Source organism: Calidris pugnax, unplaced genomic scaffold (assembly GCF_001431845.1).
Source record: "Calidris pugnax isolate Ruff unplaced genomic scaffold, ASM143184v1 scaffold24, whole genome shotgun sequence".
In the NCBI taxonomy this organism is placed as follows: domain Eukaryota; kingdom Metazoa; phylum Chordata; class Aves; order Charadriiformes; family Scolopacidae; genus Calidris; species Calidris pugnax.
The window spans coordinates 31,902,484-31,919,430 of NW_015090922.1; the positions used below are offsets into that span (position 1 = coordinate 31,902,484).

The 16,947-nt window shown below is 38.8% G+C and overlaps 1 protein-coding gene across 2 annotated transcripts in view; it reads right to left on the reverse strand.

Annotated features, from left to right (window-relative positions):
- PACRG (PARK2 co-regulated) overlaps positions 1-16,076 on the reverse strand; it is a 204,023-nt gene extending 187,947 nt beyond the window's left edge. For both annotated transcript variants that reach the window (XM_014951235.1, XM_014951234.1), the window contains exons 1-2: positions 15,948-16,076; positions 15,439-15,627 (exon numbers count right to left, since the gene is read on the reverse strand). In XM_014951235.1, coding sequence (XP_014806721.1) covers positions 15,439-15,585 — 147 coding nt within the window. In that variant the 5' untranslated portion in view covers positions 15,586-15,627; positions 15,948-16,076. The remainder of the gene's footprint in view (positions 1-15,438; positions 15,628-15,947) is intronic.
- Positions 16,077-16,947: the final 871 nt, after the last annotated feature.

The window sequence follows — 16,947 nt, forward strand, 5'->3', positions numbered from 1 at the left end:
TGCTCTCCTTCTCGCATCAAGAAAATGTAATTATGTTTTTTTTAACTTGAATTTTAATATAGTAAATATAGAAAGGCCTGCACATTTTCGGGGGAATAATAGAAATAATATATAATAATAATATAATAATAGATTTATAGTCTTTATATTATTCACACTGGGATAAGACATACAATTCATCTCTTCAAGAAATGGTGGAGAATGAGATTTTAAAATTATACAGCATAAAAGAAGCATATCAGTTTATTCTCATTCTCAAGGAGCAGGGAGTAGATGTAGAAATGAGTTCATGCATGGACCCATGATCTTAATGAGATGAAGACATTCATATATGCGTAGTGTAGCACCTAGTGCCATTTGGCAGTCTACATCCCAGTCGCTTCAAGTTAGTTCCATGAGGAACTGACCGCAAGGAGGGTGGAAAATGGTGGCCTATTGGCCCCAAAAGATAGCACTTAGTTGACTGACCAGTAGGGGTGACATGAAGCATTCTTCAAGGATCAATACTGAGCTATTTAACAAATCATTCAGAAGCTGGACTATGGGACAGAATGTACCCCGAGACACTTTGTGAATGACATCAAATTTGCAGGGGGACATTCAGAAATATCTTGACAGGTTGGCAAAATGGGTTGACAGGAATTTCACCAAGTTCAGTAATAGTAAATGCAAAGTTCTGCACTGGAACAGTTCAGGGTAGGCAATGACTGTCTAGAAGGCAGCTTAGCAGGAAAGATATCAGGGATCCCTGGGAACAACAAGTTGTGCACCCTTGTGGAAGAGATGAGGCAACTACATTCTGGGCTACATCAAGAGTGTTGAGGGAATTCAGCATCCCCTTTTATTCGATGTTTGTGAGACAGCAATTTGAGCACACAGTCTCATTTCAGACTCCCCAGTCCAAGAGAGACATTGATATACTGGATCAAGGCTGGTGGAAGGTCACCAATATAAAGAGAGGGCTGGAGTACACACCACATGAGGAGAGGCTGAAACAGTTTGTTCAGCCTTATGAAGAGGAAGCTTAAGGGAAATCTCATTGTTGTCTTCAGCTACCCAGCATGAGGGTACAGCAGAGATGAGTCAGGCTCTTCCCAGAGATGCACAACAAAAAGAGAAGAAACAAGGTCAGAAATTGCAAAAAAGGATGTTCTGACTAGTCAGTGGAAAAAACGTTTTCACAATGAGGGCAGTCATTGGAACAGGCTATCCAAAGATGATGTAGAATCTCCATCCTTGAGAACAATCAAAACCCAGCTGGACAAAGGCCTGAGTAGTCTAAGGCAATATGAACATAATCTGGAACCTAAATTGCATTTTTAAACCAACATGAAAAATTAAGTGTTAATGCCCAGGCTGAAAGACTCCTTTTAGTCCAAATGTTCTGTCCAGCTAGTACTTAATAGAGCTTTTATTCTTGGGAAAAATGATCGTAAAAATAATTAAAAAACCCAAACCAACAGAATTTGAATTTCTCTGTGCACTAGGGCTTTCAGACTTGGTAACAGCTTTCAGAGTACATTAGTCTTGCTTGCGAACTATCTCCTCTCTGGCACAGCTAAGAGGAAGATATCCATGCTTACTTCATTAAACCTATCAGCAGTGTTTGACACTGAAGATCAGCATGTGCTGCTGACTTGCCTGGGAGACTGGCAGAAATGAATCAGTCACCCTGAACTGGATAGGTCAATTCCTATCAGTCAGCTTCAAGACAATTCTGATGCGTGGTTTCTTTCCAGCCCTGAAAGCCTTTATTTGTGTGAAGTTACAAGGACTGATTCTACACTTGTTTTGCTTGATAAAAAACTTTATGAGAGATCTTGAGATAACACACTTCTTCAGTGGCAACAGAAACCAGCAGATTTCTTATTTGATTTCACTCCTGCAAACATAGATAGACTACAGGCTTAAGGCCCTTGTGAAAAACCTGGATGTGTTGTTAAAAATGTCTGTAATGACAAAAAGGTAAGTGTGGCACCGGGAAAAAAAAAAAGAGAATTAGAAGATACGCATGGCCAAATGCTGCTGAGAGTTTTGATGAGGTACCTGTATATCCTCCTTGTGGCTGTACTGTAAAGGACATGGTTTATTAGTAACACTAGTACACACTGAATGCCATAAGCAAGACTGAAGAGCTGGCCAAAATTAAGTTACTTAGGCTCTCCTGATTTTTCACTGAGCATGCATTTTATTATCTACATGTTCACTTTCAATCTGGAATACTGCAAACACTGTAGCTGAGGATGACAGGAATGACTCAAAAATTCAGTTTCAGCTATCATACTCAAGCTACTTGTATCATATTTCAAAAATTAGGAGTTTAAAGGATAAGCACGTATATTTTAGTTTTAGACAACTAAATACAAGGCCTTCCATACTAAGCACTTAGAATTCTGCTTAGCAAGTTCATTTAAATCTTAAAAAACCTCACTTAAGTGAAAACAGGAAGATTTTGTCTCTTTTATATTCCATTAAGGATTTTGTATAAAAATTCTGAAAATGCCAAAACTTCTCCTACTCCAGTCTTTAGCAAAAGCATGATTTTTTTTTTCATGCTAGGAGTTGTATTTTCATAGATGACTTTTGGTTTCAGCACACAGTCAGTAAATCATACTGTCTTGAGAAAATAAAAAGCATAAATACAGGGTTTATTCCACACTCTATACTCCTCATAGTCTAACTCCTCAGCTATCAGTTTCTTTTCAATTTTTGGTAGCCCACAGAAAGCATATCTAGTCATTAAAAAGTAATGTTTTAATGTAGGATGTGAATCTATTTTGACTACTACCAAAAATAATTACATACTCTGAGAATATTAAATTAAGTATTGAGTACAAATTCCTATGTCAGGAGTAAAATTCTGGCTTCTTAAAAACAATAAAAATTACCATAGCTTTCACCAAGACATTTCATCTAGTACCTTATGATAAATTAAAGTTGTCACTAAATATTTATGTTCCATAAGCCTATTGACTGAACTCACAGATCGCTGAACCTGATTTACTCTTTTAAAAAAAAAAGCAAAATATATTATCCCATGATACTATCTTACCTCTATCATTCATAACATTTTATCTCTAAAACAAAGTAAGTTTTCTAATGGTATTTTTCCATAAAATACATATTCTTGAAAGAATTCCTTTTATTACTCTTCCCAAGATACAGAATTGTACACAATAGCTGGGAAATTAAGAGGTACTTCCATGTTATAAATTGTCCTTCACTTACATAAGTAGCAAAACCACTTTAATCTCACAGGTTTACTCATATAGATTACCTAAATTACAAAACCATATTTCATCATAGAATCATAGAATGGTTTGGGTTGGAAGGGACCTTAACGATCACAGAGTTCCAACCCCCCTGCCACGGGCAGGGACACTTCCCACTACAGCAGGTTGCTCAAAGCCCCATCCAGCCTGGCCTTGAACACTTCCAGGGATGGGGCAACCTGTTCCAGTGTCTCACCACCCTCACAGTAAAGAATTTCTTTCTAGTATCTAATCTAAATCTCCCCTCTTCCAATTTAAAACCCTTGTCCTGTCACTACACTTCCTGACAGAGTCCCTCCCCATCTCTCCTGTAGCTCCCTTCAGATATTGAAAGGCCGCTATAAGGTCTCCCCGGAGCCTTCTCTTCTCCAGGCTGAGCAACCCCAGCTCTCTCAGCCTGTCCTCATAGAGGAGGTGCTCCATCCCTCTGATCATCTTTGTGGCCCTCTCCTGGACCCATCCCAACAGATCCATGTCCTTCCTATGTTGAGGACACCAAAGCTGGACACAGTACTCCAGGTGTGGTCTCATGAGTGCAGACTAGAGGGGCAGAATCATAATCTATCTTAATGAACACTGATAAACTATTTTTCTTATTCTCAGTCACATGTGAACACAGATATTTGGTTTATACAAAAAGCAATTGTTTTCTTCATGCCTTTTATGTTTATCCACTTCATTCTATTTTATTTATAAGAACTTATTTTTGCAAGGCTGGTTTTCAGTAGTACTACACATGCTTTCTATAATAAACTCTTCAGTACATATTAGAATGTTTAGAATATCTTACTAGTAGCTTTGCAGTTGCAGTCCTTGACTGTGTGTTTGCAAACCACAAGCGCTACTACTATTACTAGCTTCCTGTGTTTACATATGTATGTTACCTGAAGACATTTAGTAAAGTTTGAGAAATGTTTCTTAAATAAGTCATACCTTGTCATTAAATTCATGTTTCTACTACATTAAAATCAGGAGGTTAAGCAATAGGAGACAATAAACAACAATGTACTTATTGGTTAATTACAAAACTTAGTAAACAGATTCCTTAACCTTTAGTCACGTGGAATAACATCTACAGGCTAAACATGGAAGCCAGAAAGTAGTCAGAGGATTCTCCTCTGTCACTACAGGAGAAGCACTTCTACTTTCGAATGAAGTGACAAAAAGGATCTGCTTCAGATATTCTGATTCTACAAGCAGTTCTGTATTGTGCTGCTGATGCACCCCACTGTCAACTTTGGTGATACTACCAGTCACTTAACTGGAAAACCAGTGAAGTCACTAATGTTCTTGTAGTTCCAAAAGTGAAGTCTAGGCACTGAGAGATATAGTCTATTTTCTCAATAAAATTATGTAACTCTGTTATTAAGCATTCAGACATTTTGCTGCTTCTTCAAGCAATGGTTTCTGATTGAAAGGAACTCATACATTTTCTTACTTGAACTAGTCATCTTTTATATTGCAAGAGTTTAATTTCATTTAGTATTTTTCTTTTTTCTGGTGATTGGAACAGATGCATAGGGGTACTCTTTCTAAAATAGCTTCATGAAGAAACAAGGCTTATATATCCATGTTGTGTGTACACTTGCCTGCCTTCATTCCTAAAGAATGCGTATCTGTTGGTCATTTTCAGCTGAATTTGAGAAAAAAGCAGATTTCAGGCATAAACATTTGCCTTCAAGTTTTATGGAAATACTGGAGAACAAAGAAGAGTGCTCCAATCAAGAGGCTTGTCTCTCATGGTATTAGACACCAAATAGCTTATTAAATTTCAGCAGGAAAAGCTTAATTTTGACACTAATCAACCAGAAAACCAAGAAAATGCAGGATATCAGGCTTTGTTAATTTGGATGCTTATTGAAGCATCTGGTGAAATGGTTTACTTCCACTTCGTGTTTCTTTCACGTAGTAGCATAATCTTCCAGTGGTTAGGCTGTAGATGTTACACAGATTTAGAAAGTCCTTTTAAAAACATAAGAACCATGAGAATATTTATAAAGGTCTCCCCTAAAAACACATCATATTTCCTTTCTTCAGAAAAACATGATCCAAAACGATCATTTTAATCAGACTTCTGTGGATTTTTAAAGATAGTATCTCTCTAAGTAGTTGTTTATCTCTAAAATATTTACACAGTGAAATTTGACTATTTGTGATAATTATACATAGGTCTGGACTGCAAATTACTAATGGTATCGCATTGGTTAAGTTAAGCATTGGCATATTTACAGATATAATGGACTCTCTGACATCACCATTACCTTTAGGTTGTATTATTTTCTAAAAAATGTATCTTCTATCTCAACTAGAAGTTACACATTACATGCAGAAATCACTTTCTGAATTTGACTGACTATATTACGCAGGAGATAAATCAAGTTACATTAATTGTTCCTCTGACCTTGAACTATTAAACTAAAACCTGACAAAAAAAAAAGGGCACAGAAATTAGAAGGGCATGAGATGAATTAGTAAAACACTGTAAAAGATGTAAAAAAATCAGCTAATACACATACAGTTCCTGCAAAAAATATTTTTTTAGTCATACCTTACAAACTTGCAATTTAGAAGACTGAGCTCACTCCTTTGAGGCTTTTTTTTTTACAGTAAAAATTATTATCATCTAAGCTATTCTAGAAAGGTCTGGGTAGAAGCTTTACAAGTGCTTTCTCTAAAAGGTTCCTAGCTTGTAGAACTGCCCTCCCACAAAGAACCCCACCTTTTGAACGATGTTTCAAGAGAAATCCACCGATACAGAAAAACAACACATCTGGAGGATAAGTAAATAAATAAGACAAAAAGAAAGCATAGAGCATGGAGATAGATCAATAGACCTGCTTTGGGAAGTAAGATTGTATGTTTTCAACTTCTGTGAAAAAAAAGGTTTATCAAATTCAGTAAAGTATGCATGCACCTTTGCCTAAATAGTTTTAGCTGAGAAGATATCCAATACAAAACACTAATGTCACATTAAATCATAAACAATAGGACAGGGCATTTTTCTAAAGATTGAAATGTAGACCACCAGTCTTTTCTAAGTATGTCTTGAAACAGAAAACTCTTATCAAAGATTCTCCCTTAATTTTATGCAATCAGACTTAAAATGAAAGAAAACAAATTCAAAGCTTTTAGATTTTTTTAGAACATCTCCAAAATATTATTATAAAAAGGGGGCTGCAATGGCCACACTTGGGGGTGCACACAGAAGTGGGAGTGTGCACAGGGCTGTGCACCGGCCTGGCAAGCATGGCCTTTCACAAGCCCTTGAACGCTCCCAGCCTTGCACGGGTCCTTGCACCCTAATTCCCTTGCAGGAATGCTCCTTACGTGGGGCTTTGCTCACTTGCTCCCTTAATTTAAAAAAAAAAAAAACTAGGGAAGACTATTTCCTTCCATAAAACATGATCTTAATAATACAGCCATCATTAAGACAAATCTTACATGGAAATAGCAGAAAAGAACTCCTATTTGAAAGAATGAAAGATCTGCAAAACTTTAGAAGACTTAACATCTACAGATAATTTCAAGAACCTGTGGGTAAGTCCAAGCAACATTTGCAGATGTAGGTCATTCTTTCATTTTATAATGAAATGCACAGTGAGAAAAACATTATCATAAAAATGTTCATGTGATAATGGCAAAACTAATGGATGTCTTAGGCACACAAGACAGGCAAGAAAATATTGTACTCTTGATTTGGATTTATATTGCTTTTCGTGCAGAATACTATGTATTGCTTACCAACCACACAAAAAATCTCAGTAATATGTTTATGACTAACGAAATAGGCATCAAAAAATAAACATATTCTTCCTCCAAATGCTTGTTACATAGGAACTTAACAGTATACCATGCTTGCTTCAAGTTTTCATAGCACAATCATTTCTACAGTGTATTTTATAATATGTTTTAACTTTATCACACATTGTGCACAACTTTTGGACTTAATGCAGTATACAATTGTTTACTCTAGATAAGTGTTAAAAAGATTTCCATCATAAAAAAAACCTGCACCAAAACCAACCCAAATAAAACTAGTGTGGATCCTCAACAGGCTAATGACATTAGCTTTCAATTAAGGCACAACATGCTATCCACAAACCTCTATTGCCAAACTGAGAACAAATCCGTATTCATTGCTATCAGGATCTTGACATGACCTTTTACAGAAATAGGTGAAGAGTAATTTTTTTTAAAAAAGATAAATCTTGCTTTCAAATACAAGCATGCAAACTGTGAATTATACATGAAAAAATACCATCACAAATGTATGAAAAACTAAATTATGTGTTTACTATCCTATTATATTTCAGGCAGGTTTTATTATCACATCAGAATCCTCTTTTGTCAAAAGGCCCAACAGAAGGTCTATCTGACTCTAGAATTACGTTGCTCTGGGGAACAATCCCTTTCTGTACACACATCCCCTCTAGTTACACCCAAAAGAGACCAAAATTTGCCACTATAATAAGCATAATATTTTAATGTATCCACAGAGTCAGAGTGTATTTATTAAATACAAGACTTCCATAATGTGCTTCCATAGTCCACAAGACTTCAGCACATTGTGACTGCATACTGGACCTTTAGAACTTCATCATAATGATCTAATACATATTTTATCTCAGAAGGGAAGTTACCAGAGAGAAGTAAATTTTCCAGCAAAAAATATGCAACTATGCTATCAAAATGAAAAGTTATGCCAAGCAGCTTACATGAATGAAACTATATCAAGGAATCAACTGTTGCTAGGAGGAATCACTCAGTCTTTCACAGTATTTTTTCTGTCATGTTGCCTAGAAATTTTAACAATATACCAATAGCATTGTTTGTCACTATTTTTTTGGCTTTGCAGTAATTGTCATTTCAAATAGGTTAAAAAAAACTTCAAGAGACAAACAAAACCTCCCTGATCCCTTCAAAGCCTTACCAGATCATTTCAGTTAAATGTAGACCAAGCTTATATATTAAATGGATGTATCAGAGAGAAAAAGAAAGAAAACTTCCATTTCCCAGGTATGGACCCCAGCCCTCTCTGTCTGCAACAATGAAACAACTGGCTTCTGCACATCAGTGCATAAATTTGGTGAGCACAGCCAAAGCATATTGGGTTAGTGGTCACCCAGGTCCCCACCTTGGGGAGTGATATTTAGATCCTCTCCCATTTCCCCAGTGTTCTCACAGTACTTTGCCTAGCACAAATGCCACTATGCTACCTCTCCTGTCTCCTTCACCCACTTAAAGCTTCCAATGTCATTTAAGTTAAAGCAGTGACAAGAGGAGACTGTGAGACAAGGGACAGCATCCAGAGGTTGACAGCTACAGACACAGCCTGCTGCTTCAATTCCTGGCAGCAGTACTCACTACACACTTGTTAGAGCAGACAGTATAAGAAGAATTAGCTGCAGTAGGGATCTCAGCTGATGAGCACATGTTGCTGCTACACCAAGTACTGATGCAGGCTTACTCAAATTGCATTGATAAAGCCAACCTTACATTTATGATGTAGCTCACTATTATAACTAGAACAATATGGTGTTACATAGTTTTATTGAGAGTCAGAAGGGAGACCAACTCACCAGAAAAATAAAGTATCTTCTCAGTTGTGGCATTTATTGCACCCTTCACATCACATCTTCAGAAAAGCAGCAAAGCTATTAAAGCAAACACTTTCAAATGCTTTTTTACTTTTTCTTTCCCCAGTTTGGGTGTCACTTAATCATCACTAATTTGTATGACCTTAGTAGTGCAGAGCCATGGAGTGGCCACAAGCCACCCTTGTATGGAAGGGGGTTTGGAACTAGATGATCTTTAAGGTCCCTTCCAACTCTAGCCATTTTATGATTCTGTGCTTCCATGAAAAGGTATAATCGTGGGAAAACTCAGGTTGGAGAAGATCTTGGGAAGTCTCCAGTCCAATCTCTTTCTCCGAGCAGGATTATCTCTTGAGATCAGACTAGGTTGCTCAGGGCTTTTTCCATTTGGGTATTGAAACCTTCAAGAAGAGTGCACAACTCTGATGCACTGCTTGGCTATCCTCATGGTGAAAAAGCTTTTCACCATCCTGAACACTTTGTTTCAACTCACATCTTCTGTCCTCCCATCATTCACTAGAGTGAACAGACTGGCTCTGTCTTCCTTGACAGCCTCCTCGTACCTATTGGGCCATTACATCTGCTGGGAAATAATATCATTAGGTACCCTGGTAGCTTTCTCTTCTCCAGGCTGAAAAAATACACTTCCCTCAGCCTCTCCTCATGGAATGTGCTCCAGAATCCTGTCTTGATGGTTCTTTACTGAACTCTCTCCGGGTATCCCCAGTCAACTAACAGAGAGAAGACTAAGATAAAGGCTGAAGCCTACAGAGAGGCCAGGATTTGTCTCAGCTGGAATGAATTCTATCAAGTTGAAAGAAAGAATACGTACTTAAGTTCTTTGGAAACTGTTCTGGAGTCTGTGTTCTGAGAATGGTATAAGGCAGATGCTTTCTAACTGACCTCCTTCACATTTTCTTTTGGCTAGCTCTAAAGGTGTGCCCAGATGCAGGTGGGAAATGCTGACTTTAGACAATTCCCTATTTGGCAAGCTGACAGCTTAAAATCTTGACTATTGTTAATAACTATTTTGTAATGCTTTGTTCTGAATTCCTACACTTGCAGTCAAACAACTGAAAACTGAAAAATACCCACTTGATTTAGTGAAACACCAGACGAAGACACCCACATACTCAGACTACTGCAGGATTTTAAATTTGTATGAAAATTGTAAACATGTAACACCTTTTCTCTCATATACTTGAAAAAAATTAGTCTGACACTTGTCTATTAGTTTCAGTTTGAAAAGTTTAAAATAGTGTCATTCCAATGCAAGAATTGACAGAATTTGACAGCTATTTCTGTAATTATATCCAGTTAAAAGTACTTTATTCATTAGTTCATAAAAAACTGATTAGTAGAGGAGTCTTGAAACATCACTGTCATAATGTTTTAAAATCAATTTACATTTACGTCCTCTAGCTATATGGACTTTAAAACCTTCCAGGGTCTTTCTATGTAAAATATCATTAATCAAATGAAGTGATTTGACAATGAGAAATGTCAATCAAAAACACGAAATGGAGTCTAACTGATAATTTACTTATTATCTGCTTTAAGACATATGACTGAATTACAAAAAAGGGTTTACTGGAGATTCAAGTGTGTAACATTTTCATAAATGAAACAGCATGATTTCTTCATGCTTGACGATATTAAACAAATCTAATCAAATGCAGTGCATCTTAGCACTGCAACTATGAACAATATCAACCTTTTCCCACATTTGCAAAAGTGTAAGGGCTAATTTTAAAGTATTTTAAAATAATAAGAGCAGTATAGTTATAGCTGGAAAACATAATATGAAATACAGTGTTTTAGAAGACATTATGGTCTTAAGCATTAGTGTTTTTCCTGTGTATTCTGCTTTTATGCTATACTATCAATGTGGTCATTACAGTAAAAACAAGCATAGAATTGGAAAAGAACGTAACTTTATGAGGGGAAATAAAAACCTCCTTGCATTGAAGCTTTTCATGTTTGGATATAATGCAATTAAAGTCCCTCATCAATTCAGTTGCATGACTGTGGGTACTGACACAAAGGAAGAGGTACAAATATGCAGCAGAAGTAGGCAGGGTTGTAGCAGTCACTTTTGTTTGCTTACACTTCTACTAAACTGTATGTCAAGTCTACACTGCTATGAAAAAAAATGCTGAGCTGCTTTTAATCTAGGTTTAACTGGGATTCCAGTCTAGTTCACTGCATGGCCATGCAAAAGTTTATATTGTGCAAAGAATATATGTCCATGGATGAAAACCATACCTTTCCACTGTGGTGCAAGTTTATGCTGCTTTAAATGCTTGTAGAATTACTCGGCTATAACTCAGTTCCATAACTGGTTTTAAATGAACTGAGAAAGCAATGTTGTTGAGAGGGTCGTTCCCACCCAGACAGCTTGTGTGGACAACATATTCCTGTTTCCCCTTCTCCTTGCATATGTTAACAGCTGTTAGAGCTGATCCACCTTTCTTTATAGTTGCAAGAAACGCCAAAGTATATGCAAGAGGGGAGATGGAAAAAAACGGAGCAATTCCTCCAAGATGGACATAATACTGGCCAATAAACATTTATCAAAACATTCCTTTAACTTGACATCTACTTGCCCTGAAACATACTGCCTTTGCCAGTAAATCAGCTATTACAACAGAAAGAGAAAACTTTTTTCTTGTAAAAAATGCTTTACCTTAGTTTTAAAATCAGATCGGAAGCTGTTACTGTTACAAGGTAAGTTAAAAAAAAAGAAAAAAAAAGTCCTAGTTATACAATGTGGATGAATATAAATAGAATATCAAATCTCAAGTTTCAGAATGTAAACAAATCACTTTATGATTGAAATGAAACCCTTGCTATGGGGTAAGAAAGTCCTTCACAACCCACGCTACTGATACTGGCTTGAAAGAGGAGTTTAAACAATTGATTGAGAACTCATCGCAATACATACACACTGTAGACGCCTAAGTGATGAACAGAGGGATGAAAATCCAGAAGTGCAATTTAAGTAACATATTTTCTGTTTAAAAGCAATTGCACTTCTTTTAGGAGCTAAGACTCTCCCAGGTTGAATACCTCTGCTTTGGTTTTTGAAATCCAGGCTTTTTAGCATCACTCCACTTCTAAGGCCACCTTGTAGGCATTCTCACTTTGTCCCTTACACACAGGCATTAGTAGCAGCAGTTTCTGACAGATTTCATGGAACACAGATAGATATAATAGTGATATTTTCTGTATAAAACCTACTGTTTTACACACTAAGCCAGGAAGAAAATCTGAATTCAGTGCCCTGGCCAGAGGAGTTCAAATTCATGTGCTGCAGGATACTTACCTGGCAATAGTATTACTAAGAAAGGACTGTAGAGGAAAGATAAACTCATTCTTTCCTGCTGAAGCTCTGATGTTTTGTAGTGAGGAGGTAAACGTTCAGGAAAAACAGTTAAGAAAAGCCCCAACGTCCTGTCATAGCGTTATTGGCTTAGCACTAGGGCAGTATGTCTTAAGTTCCAATTCTACACCAAAGCCATCAAATTCATTCTAGCAAGCAATGATGCACATACAATTCCAAAACTCAAAGCTTTCAAAACTCCTGCATGATTGATGTATGCATGAAAATATATTGTCTAATGAGTTTCCCACCTTGCCACTTTCTAGCCCTATGAATCCAAACTCTTCGCAGCACAGTAACAGCTCTTTGAAAGGTCATGTGGAGGCTTTTCCCTCTGTGATCTTTTCCACCTCAGTAATCTTGTAACTTGTTGGTTAAGAATCTTTTAAAAGTTGGGAGATAGACTGGAGTTCCCTTTAAGTAACAAAATTAATCCTCTCCTTGAAAAAGTGCTTTTACCACTAGTTTATTACAGAAAAAGGGGGCACTAACATTTTATTCTCTCATGTACAGTTGCACAAAACAGGAAAAATAACTGTTTGGAGAGAATCAGAATTGAACAGAGGTGTCTTCATGCTGTCCAGATTCACATACAGACACTCTTCTGCTTGCTAACCTTGCTATTAATTTTTAACTATATTCCTAATTCTACCCATGCAGTACATGTAATGTATGAGCATGTCACAGGGAATTCTTGATTCCACTTGGAGGATAAAACAATGAAAATGTAAATGTCACAGTATCTAGATTGTTAGTGTAGAAGACCTTTATTGGATCTTGCTCTTAATCTAAACTGCTGTAAGAATTTATAGTTTTGGAATAACATAAAAAACTTTCCTCAGTTCAGGAACAATTTTTTTTTGTGAATATTTATTAAGTAATGTATTTCAATAAGTAAATTCTAGATTTTACCAGAGCTAAGAAAAGTTTTGAATATTGTATGTACTTAATTTCTGTACTTACTAATGGCTATGAAAGCAGACTTGGGAAAAAAAACTTTACTCAGCAACTTTCATGAAAAATGATTTAGTAAAATGCTCTTTACACAAGCAACATGAAATAATTCTGGAACCTTTACTACAATATTTGCAGTCATATATGTGCAATGGTAATCTGTTAGAATCTATGCTAAGAGTTTAAGACTAACTGCATGCTTGCACCAAAGACTATTAATCTGTACCTAGTTGTTTGACCTAGAGATGCTGAACATGTCGCCGACAACCCTGTTCCTTGTCATGCTGTTAACAAACAAATTACCATCTCTTAAATATATTTGCTTGCTCTGCTTTTAACCCTCCAGTCAACTCCTAAGCCTTCCATTAGAACTTCATTGATGATATCAACCTCTGACAAGTGAGTACTTAATAAATCTGAAGCTCCATTTAACCAGTCATTGGAAAAGAGAAAAGGGACACCCACTTCTGCGCAGACAGAGTGGCACTGAGATATTCCTTATTCTCTCCTGACTTTTTGCACACTGATCCCTGGGAAATTATTCCAGTGGCTGCCTGTCCTCACTCAGATCTTTTGCAAAATACAGCCCTTGGCTCTATGAATTTTCCGGGATATCTAACAGTTTGACTGCTTCCTACCCAGTTATGAGCAGAACCAGTGGAGCGGGTCAGAAAACCGTTAACCCTACCTCTGACAGGGTGCCCCAGGGGCAGGCAGTGGGGCAGGCAGGCAGGGCAGCAACAAAACAGGTTGCCCGGAGAGGTCCAGAAATCTATGTTGGAGGGTGTCACAGCTTAGCTATGGGAACTCATGATCGGCCTGATCTGGTGCTAATGACAGGCCCACTTCAAATAGGAAGTTGAGTTAGATGATCTCCAGAGGTCCATGCCGAAAACCCATCATTTCTATGAGTCAATGAGCAGCTCCAAAGGTTTACCTGTTTGCTGCTGCTTAATGACAGTACCACATGATTTAACATTCTGTTAAATTAGAATTTCTGTTAAGTTAGAATTGCAGCCATAAAAGTTAAACCTCTATAAATATTTAAAAGAAAACTTAAATTATGGTTAAACTCATAGCTAGTTAACAAGTGAAAACTACTTTTAAAAATGAAATCTATATTTCTCAAACTCCACTGAAAACGCTGATTCTTCTTGACAAAACCAGGTGTGTTTTACAAATCAAGGTACAAACAAATATGTACAAATATCCATGACTTGAATTTTGCCCAGGCAAGAGGAAATGTTTTTTTAAAAATTAATCCTTAAACTCACTGAAGTGTTATAGTGTATTCCACACATCTCTAGAATTAAAAGCAAACAAACCAAACAATCTTTAAAACAAAGGGGTTTTTTGGTTGTTTTCACCTTGTATTTTTTGCACTAAGGTGAAACATGTTTTAGTTTTACTAATAAGTAGAAAGTTTTTAATGGACATAATTTCTATTCCATTTAAAATTTGTTTGAAGATGGACTTGTTTGGGTTTTTAAGAGGATACTCTTTCAGATAACAAGTCCAGAGAAACTACTCCAGGAAGACTATTTCAGGAAAACAGGGGAAATAATGTATTTCATAACTTTTGACAGAAGAATGTATAGAATTAAAAAAAACCATGAGAACACAAGTCTTTGCTAACACCTTGGACTATGCCCAAGTAAAGAAAAATACAATTCAGGAGCTGGAGAATTAATGATTGTTTCCAGTTTAATATTCTTCTGTACCATGTGGAAGCTGTTTATTATTTTTCAAGCTTATTTTTAAAATTAATGTATTTACCAGATCTTTGCCATCCTGTGTGATATTCACATCAATTTTATACCACACTGTGCCAGTATATGAAAATACTTTCAAATAATACTACAGTATCATTTGACAGCATTTTGCTAAATGTGAGATCGTAAGCCTTACACACAATTCCATAGACTGACAGTTTAATACAACGTGCATTGCCAATACAAAGCTATACAGAAAAATTGTGGCACCAAAAGAATATACTTGGAGGCGAAGCATCACCATTTCCACAGGCACAGACTGTTTATAAGGTATGTATCATATTAGCTTACGATAATACTTCCGTAAAGCCTAAAGGTAATTTCAGCAGCCATCAAACTCCAGACAGTTTTAGCAACTCACAGACCCTCCTGACATGTTTTATCCCCAGCTGTAAGTCACTATGCGTCCTGGACCCGTGAGAATTAATGAATGAACATCACCTCTATACTAGCAGCAAACATACCACAGTGTTTTTCATCATGGCTTTAATAGTGAATCCATCGGAGACCTGCTGCCTGGTTTTCTTCCCGTGCCCCCGTGGCTCCTGCAGCTCAGGGGACCTGTCACCTACGGGCTTTGAGGGGCTTGAACCCGCTTTCTCCACTACCATCTCCCCACCAGCATCCACGACGGACAACAAGCAAAATACAGACTGGAAAAACACAAACAAACATCAACATCCCACCCCCCGTAGGTTAGGAAGCGCAGCAGGTCTGCCTCTGCCCCCTTCCCAACTAGCGATACCCCCTCCCACCCCTCTCCCGCGCCTTCCCTGCCCCTGGCAGCCCCCCCCGCCTGCCCCTCGCCCTTCCCCAGCCCCCTTCTGCGCCTCGGCAGCTCGTCCCCCTCCTCCCCACCGCTTCTCCGTCCCCAGCCCTTCGACACCACCGTGTCCCTCTTCTTGTCCGTGCCCCCCATCCCCGCCCGGGGCCCTTCTATCCCCCCGGCGCCGAGCCCCGGCCCCCGCCTCACCCCCTGCGCCCTGCCTCAGACTCGCGCCGCGGGGTCCGTTGTGGGCGGGGGCCGGGCACCGGCCGGCCTTAGTCCGCGTCCCCCGCCTCGCGCCCGTCTCTAGGCAACGCGTCAACAACTCGCTGTCTCGCCCGCGGGGGTCACGTGAGCACAGATAGATGGGAGCCTGCTGAGGAAATAAAAGGCAGTAATCTGCCTGACCACTGGACTACCCTTCCCGGTTGGATTTAAGTGTTCTTTCCCGTTAGTTGCTGCGGAGCCGCCGGCTACTCTGAAGTGAAAATTTAAACGACTAAATAAGAATGGAGTTACACTTAGCGGGACAATTATTTGGTGTAACTCCAAAAACTAATTGTTTCTGAAGTGATGTTTAAACCAACGTCGGCACAAGGCAAGAGCTCCTGGCTCGTGGCCAGCACCTTGTAGCGCATATTAGCGCAGATGAGGAGTTCCTAAAAGTTACAGAGAGGGAGAGGGAGGGAGGGAGGGAGAGAGAGAGCCCGGATGTAGATCCGCCTTTTCCTGCTGGCCCCGCTGCTGCTGCTGTCGCTGGCGGTGTCGGCCCGGTGTGGTGGCGTGGGCCACTTTGGGTCGCATGGGCCCTCCTTGGCCCGTCCGTCCGCGCCACCTCCCCTGCTGCCTCGGCGGGGGGGGGGGCGGCGCGCCGCTGGGGGTGGCGGCGGGTGCCTGGTGTCAGCGCCCCGGCAGGTCCCCGGGCAGCGCTCGGGGGTCAAAGTGCCCAGGGGTCAATGCTCTCCTTCTTTAGCTCTCTGGTGGGGGGATGACCCAGCAGCGGCATGCCCAGGACATGTGACTGAAATAATTTCTAAACTTTTTCCATTTCCTTGCACTGTATCGGTTGTAAATGCTGTTGGGCAAGTTTTACGTGATCTCTGTACTCGTTTGACTGTGCCTATTATATATATGTTACTGGTCTGGCATGGCCCTTGCTTGTGGTGATCTGAAAAATAAACAACTTGGCCTTAATCATGTTGGGAGT